The sequence below is a fragment of the Poecilia latipinna genome, unplaced genomic scaffold (assembly GCF_001443285.1).
Source record: "Poecilia latipinna isolate Pla-1442-1.1 unplaced genomic scaffold, P_latipinna-1.0 Scaffold4028, whole genome shotgun sequence".
Classification (NCBI taxonomy): domain Eukaryota; kingdom Metazoa; phylum Chordata; class Actinopteri; order Cyprinodontiformes; family Poeciliidae; genus Poecilia; species Poecilia latipinna.
This window is the reverse complement of record NW_015116644.1, coordinates 7828-14966: the sequence shown is the minus strand read 5'-3', so window position 1 is coordinate 14966 and position 7139 is coordinate 7828. Positions and strand designations below refer to the sequence as shown.

Genomic DNA, 7139 nt, shown 5'->3' with positions numbered 1-7139 from the left:
TCCATGCAATATTGTAGAGTCGTGTCATCCAACACAATATCCAGAGCCTTAAAGAACTCAAGGCGAATCTCATCCACACCAGGGGCCTTGCCACTGAGGTGCAGAATACCTCAGAACACCTCAGTGTTCTGCCCACCGGTCCACAACGTCCCGAGTCGAGATCAGCAGCACACCATTCCCACTATAAACAGTGTTGGTGCTGTACTGCTTTCCCCTCCTGAGATGCCTGATGGTGGACCAGAATTGCCTTGAAGTCATGTGGAAGTCTTTCTCCATGGCCTCTCCAAACTCCTCCCATGTCTGAGTTTTTGCCTCAGCAACCACCTGGGCCGTCTGGTGTTTGGACTGCCGGTACCCATCAGCTGCTTTCAGCGTCCCACAGGCCTTAATGGCCCAATAGGACCCCTTCACCCTGACAGCATCCCTCACCAAAGGTGTCCACCAACGGGTTCGAGGATTGCTGCTACGACAGGCAACGACAACCTTAAGTCCACAGCTCCAATAAGCCGCCTCGACAATGGAGGCACGGAACATTGTCCATTCAGACTCAGTGTCCTTCACATTCCCCCAGAACGTGTTCTAAGTTCTCCCGGAGATGCGAGTTAAAGCTCCATCTCACAGTAGACTCTGCCAGATGTTCCCAGCTGACCTTCACAATACGTTTGGACCTGCCAGGTCAACCAGCATCCTGCCCCACTACCGGAGCCAACTCACCACCAGGTAGTGGTTAGTAGACAGCTCTGCACTTCTTTTCACCCGAGTGTCCAAGACATGTGGCCACAGATCCAACGAAATGTCGATCAGCTATGCGTCAAGGTGAGACAGACTATTTCTAACCAGAACCTCTCAACCTCACACACTAGTTCAGGCTCCTTCCCCACCAGAGAGGCGTTATTCCACGTCCTAAGAGCCAGTTTCTGCAACCAGGGATTGGTCCCCACCCTCAGCCACCACCCATCCCACCTTCATCTGACCCATTTGTCCCCTCCCACAGGTGGTGATCCCATGGGAGGGGGGACCCACGTCTCCTCTTCGGGCTGAGCCTGGCTGTGCTTCATGGGTAAAAGCCCGGCCAGCAGCGAGCTCGCGTCTGGGCGAGGGAACACTGGAACTAATAGTCTCACTCATCAAATGGGGTCTTCGGGCTGCGCTTTGTCTGGTTCCTTCCATAGGGCCTGTCTACCTTGGGTGATCCTACCAGAGGCACGAAGCCCCAGACAGCATACGTCCTAGGATCACTGGGATAATCAAAACCCTTAACCATGGGTTTTGATTATCCCTGGAGGGTATCGACCCCCCCTTCATGGGGTCGATACTTCTCCATGGTGTGAGAGGTCGATACAATCTGCTAGGTTTTTTTTAGATGAAAACCTTTTTTTTTTTTAAAGGACTCAGTTTAGAGAAGTTCACTATTTTTGTTTTTAGACAAGCTTTATTTCCCATCAGCTGTTTGGTAATGTTGATCCATGTCTCATTATATTAGGCCATCAGTCATCATTTAATGTTTTAAATTGGATTTACATCAGATGAACATGCAGGGTGGCCCAAAAGAAGGATGACAATATGCAAGAAAGTCCTTTTTACGGGCATGCATTGTGAACTTCAGCATTGTCCTGTTGAAAGATGCAGTAATCACCACACCAACAAAGACCCTCTGTCAAGAGGAACAGTTGCTGTAACATCTCCATATAACCCCATATAACCAGCTGCAGCTTGCCCAGCCTGAAACCCCGTTGTTATGTAGAACACCATCTGGACCATCAAGTCTGGGTTTTTTTTCCCCCACATCGGCAAATATTACTTTTTTCTACTTTTCAAAATCCCTTTGCTTGGGGATCCTTTCCATGATTAAAATGGATGTATTTGTAGTGCAAATCAACAGACCTGCCAGTTTCAATGCACAGAAAGCTTTTTGACTTAACTCTCTAGGCTTTTGAAAGGTAGAACATCTAAAACGAAGTGACATGAAAGTCAGAATTTATTTATTTATTTTTTGTATTTTATTGAACGTGCTAAGTTACAATTAAAATTCCATCAATGCAAACAATAAACATTCAAAGGAATATAAACTTATTAAAACGCACCACTTCTATTTTGGTCACTTAACACTAATGGTTTTAAACTCTTAATGATCTGATGAGCCACCTGTCTAAATTCAGTTTTTCATACTGTGCTACTCTGTTTTGTCTCCTGAACCTGATTATGTTTTTGAATGTTTAAGCTGTAATAACAACCTCTTTAGAATCCATTAATATAAATGAAAGTAGAATTTTAATTTCTTCCCTATTTTTAAGATTTTTATCAGGAAAAATAGTCAACAGAAAAATTATGATATCCACTTGAACAGATTATGAAAGATATTCACCTACATTGTATTTTTGTAATATTCACCAAAAAAATCTTGAACATTTTCAACATGATTGAACAGGTGTGATACTAGAAGAAGCATTAAATGATTAGTACATTAATAGCTCAGGATCATATGAAATTCTTAAGATGTGCGACTGCAAATCTGTGCTAAAGAGATTTTAAGGGAGCTCAACTTGTTTTTTCTTCTTTTGTTCAGCATTACAGGCCCCAAATGTTTTTGGAAAACCTTTCAGGCAGCCTGCACAGCATACCCAGCACTAGCTCTGGTTTGGTATCCTCTACCTCCAGCAGCAACTTCAATGCCAGTGGTCATACTGCCACCTCCATCCACAGTACACCAGTCGTCACAGGAGGTTCCACTGGAGAAGTGACTGGAGGTAGCTTGTCGGATATTATTTCACTGGACTGAGCCACATTCCTCTACACCTTTCAATGCCTATTTTAAAGGTTTTCTGTGATAAATAGTAAATAGTTTTCAGATTCCTAGGCAATTTGATCTTGCCATTCTCTATTGCTATTTTTCCTGGATGAATTAAATGGAAAGAGAGCAAAAACTTAACTTAAATTTATTTTTGTCACAACATGGTTTAGTTCGTCATTTTAAATGTTCAATTACTTGTACCGTTCATGGAAAGTGCACAGATTCCCTCTGAGTGAACAGACCTCCTGAGAATGAAAAAGCTCCCATTAGAAGGAAGTAGAGTGAGTGGACCTAACCTAAGCAAGAAAAACGAGTGCAAAATAAATGTTTTGAATTATACAAAAACTTGGTATGTGATAAAATGACCAACTTGCAGCTCATATATGTTATCAGTTGTGAGATATTATCTATATGTGTTTGAGTTTAGTTAACTGGAAATGGTTACTTAAAGAGCTGTATGTAAGAATATTTCATTTTCAGATGGACAGGATGTTTTTGCAACATTTAACCAGTCCTATTAAGACTTAAAAGATTCTAAATGTGAGCTGTGTACATAACCCTTTCTAGAATTTCTGCACAGCAATGTGTGTACTCAAAATCCTGATTGCTGGTAGTAAATGATGTGGAAGATTTGTATGACATCATTTTTGTTTGAATGAATTAACATGTCAAAATTGGCTTTGTGTTGCTAGATAGCATAATAAAAATTAAAAAGCAAGTATTGTATCAGAAATCACTTAAACTTTCAGAATTTCTCTTACTATAATTACCTGTAACTTTTTTTATTTAAGGTGTTTTATTTACTTAATAACTGTCAGCAAAATGTTTAAGCCGGAAAATTAGGAAGAGACAAAACTACTAGAGCTGAAAACTGAATATCTTACATCAGGAAAATGTTTCTTCTGCAAGAATCTTTCTGCAGTTGTGTAACCTAACCTTGAGACAGATTGCATGAAATTACTTAATCACTGAGCCATACTCTTTTATGACAATGTAACCAGACTTAAAAGTTCTTAAGAATAGTCTAGTTTTCATAAACAATAATTTGTGTCTTATTTTGGTTATCTGGCAAGTTCTAAAGCTTGCCTTGTTGAACAGTATGTAAGGCTTTTAAAATTATTTTAAAGGAAACCTTCAAAGTTTATAAAGGTAACATTTCTAAATGGAAAATGTTTTATAGGTTTAGTCACAGGAAATATGAGTGACATCTTCCAACATGCTCAAATCAATAAAACCTCTGAAATGTTAAACAGTACATGAAGAGTGAAAAAATAGTAATAGTCTTCAACACACTTTGAAAGCTTAAAACCAGATGACGGAGCAAACAAATGCCATGTTTTTTGCTGATAATTTCTGCCACTGAGTTCTACAAATCACAGCCCACTTATCAAAAATTCACATTGAGGGAATAGTAAAACCTTTTGCCAAGAGCTACCTTGCTAATAAAGTTAGCAAGGTATGTCTTGCGTACACATTTTTTTGAGAATGCATATGGTATATTAAAGTTCCAAGTTTTTTTTTGTTGTTGCAAATTTTAATTTTCAATTGGAAACTTGTTTATATGTTTTGATTAAAAGATTCAGAAAAAGCATTGAGTATATGTTTCAAAGTTTTTGCATGAACTTTTTTTGTAATGCTGGGGTTGTGAATAACCAAGAACAAACCGAAATGATATTGGTAGAGCAGAAAATGTGCACCGGCATGTAAATATGTAACATAGTATAACTGGATGCTAGCCTTTTAAGGTTGTTGTAGATGTTGACAAAACCCCAATCTCTAAAAGGGAGATGGCAAACAGGGGAAAGAAAGGCTAAGCAGTGGCTGATAAATATATGAAGAAAATAATCATTCAAACACAACGTAGCATAGTACAGGTATCCAAATACATTAAGCAACATGTTCATTAAGCCATTTTTTGTGATGAATCTCATGTAACAAGTTAATGCAGCAGGTAGGATGAACTTTAGGACTCACTAGGATGGCCCTTTTTCATTAGATTAAGCAGAGTTGAACTTTACTTAATGAACAATGCATTTTGAGTTGTTTTGGGGTTTTGATTGATTGATTTCTAGTTTCATTATTATTCTGTGTACCTTAGTGTTTTTGATTAAATCAGCCTTGTTTCTGTGTTTCTTTAGCTCAGTTCTTCTCATGAGTCTAGTTTAATTAGTTTGTTCTTTCTTGTGTCTAGTGTGACCATTCATCTAGAAAGTCCGATTCATTTGGGGAGGTGTGAACGCGCAATCAAACTCTAATCCAGACTTAAAAAGTGAACACTGGTCTTCCTAAAAACCTCGGTCTGGGTTCAGTTGAGTGAACCCAGACCTTCAACTGAAGATCTGGCTTCAGCTGCAAGTGGATGGGAGACCGGAGCAGAAAACTCTGCTCTGTGGGTTTAGATGAGGTTTTGTGTCTCTTGCCATGGCAACAGGTCTGTGTGTAGAGTAAAGCTGACACAGAGAGTGAGGAAAAGCAAAATATAAATGGTTTAAAGTTGTTTTACAACCGTTATCCCTTTGCTGTGGCGCACTGAAACCACTGTCACTTTTAAACCTTTAATAAACGACAAAAACTGGACTAATTGCCTCGTTTGTTTGTAGAATGTGGCGATATCCATAACAATCATCAAAAAGGATCAAATATTTCATAAAGTATAGGAGCCATGGTTTGTTAAATTTTAACAAACTAATCTATATTAAATTATTAACCAATATTAAAGAGAAATTGGCTTAGTCCTCTCTTGCATCTTGACCACATCTATAAACAAAACTGTTTATAGATTTATATCTAGGAGAATACATACCCTACATGTCAAAACATCAGCAATATTCTCAACTTTACCTTAAGCCATATTTTATAGAAATCAAGTAAGAAATAAAGATGCCATGACCATTTTTGTGACAAAATTCTGCTAATCTGGCATTGGAACAGTCTGGTTTTGTGGAGGTTTTTTTTTTTTTTTTTTTTATTAGAGGTAGACTTGGAAAAAGGAAAACAAATGCCTAAAAAATAAACTACAACAAGGGGATTCATATTTTAGTGTTAACATGCATTGGTGGACAATTCCATACATTTTTCAGTCAGGTATTCATATGTTTCAATACATTTCAGAGATTTCAAATATAACTGGAATTCAGATTTAAAAAATGTCAAAACCTGGGGACGATCTTAGAACTTTTTGTTTAAGAATAAAACATTTTGCCAGACAAAATATCAGATTATATTATTGTTTTGTTTTTTAATAACACTCCACAAATTACCATATCTCCAGAAATAGATTCAGTAAGTGCAATTTTTGGTTTGATCCACTTTTCTAAGCAATTCCAAAATATTTTGATTTGATTGCATTTATAGAAGATCTGGTCTATTGTTTCTATGTCACTTTCACAGAATGAGCATTTATTGTCATCAGTATTATAGTGATTTCTTAGTAGCTCTTTGGAGCGGTAAATTGCATTTAAAATTTGAAAGTGTGTTTCTTTAGCCTTTGGTTGTATGAGGAGTTTTAAATAAAGAGTTCTTTATTTAAATTTGCAAACAATGTTATTTTTATTTATTTTCCCAGGGAATAAAGTTTTGTTTAGACATCTTCTAATTGTGTAGTTATTAGGGATGCACCGATTTATTGGTGCCAATTTCTTTAATTTTGGGAAATCAATGGATTTTTACGTGTGAAGCCGATTTTACCCACCAATTTTATCTGCCTCAGCAATGGTCTTAAAATCTGCCACTTTTCCTGCTATCCTGTGAGACAGGTTTGACTGATAAACCAGCCCCTCAGATCATGTCTGCATGCTTACAGTTTACAATAGTGACCCCACTGTTGCCAATTCAACAACTTTCTTGGAATTTGGGCAACATTTCAGATAAAAAAATTGTATTGGCCAAAATTGGAATTTGCAGAATTGCTTTTTAAAAGATTGGCGATCAGCNAGAAAGCTGCAATCGNTGCANCCCTAGTAGTTATTGAATTTTTTGTCATCAGAATTGAATGAATGCACCAAATAATCTGGTAAATTCAATTTTTGGGGAAAGGAATTTATATTTTGCACAGAATTGTTCAAACTTTAACATGCAACCATTAGCATCCATTAAGTGTACAACAGACCAAATGTTCTTCTCCATCCGTTCTTTATAAAATAATGACTTATTGTGATGTAATATGACTGTTATTCCATATAATAGAGCAGTGTGGTGAGTAGTTATGTACATAGAACATTTTCCATCATAGTAACAACTGTTTATGGAACTCTGATAGCTTAATGGGTAATTTATGTATATTGAAATAAGCCAGAAGTACAAGTTTTAGACCCCATGTTTTGTTAAATATATGATTGGGAACATAATA

General features: G+C 37.4%; 1 protein-coding gene across 1 annotated transcript in view; it reads left to right on the top strand.

Annotated features, from left to right (window-relative positions):
- LOC106942077 (E3 SUMO-protein ligase PIAS2-like) overlaps positions 1-4380 on the top strand; it is a 26207-nt gene extending 21827 nt beyond the window's left edge. Inside the window, exon 6 of the mRNA XM_015025254.1 lies at positions 2567-4380. Within this exon, the coding sequence (XP_014880740.1) occupies positions 2567-2779 (213 nt within the window). The 3' untranslated portion in view covers positions 2780-4380. The remainder of the gene's footprint in view (positions 1-2566) is intronic.
- The last annotated feature ends 2759 nt before the right edge of the window (positions 4381-7139 follow it).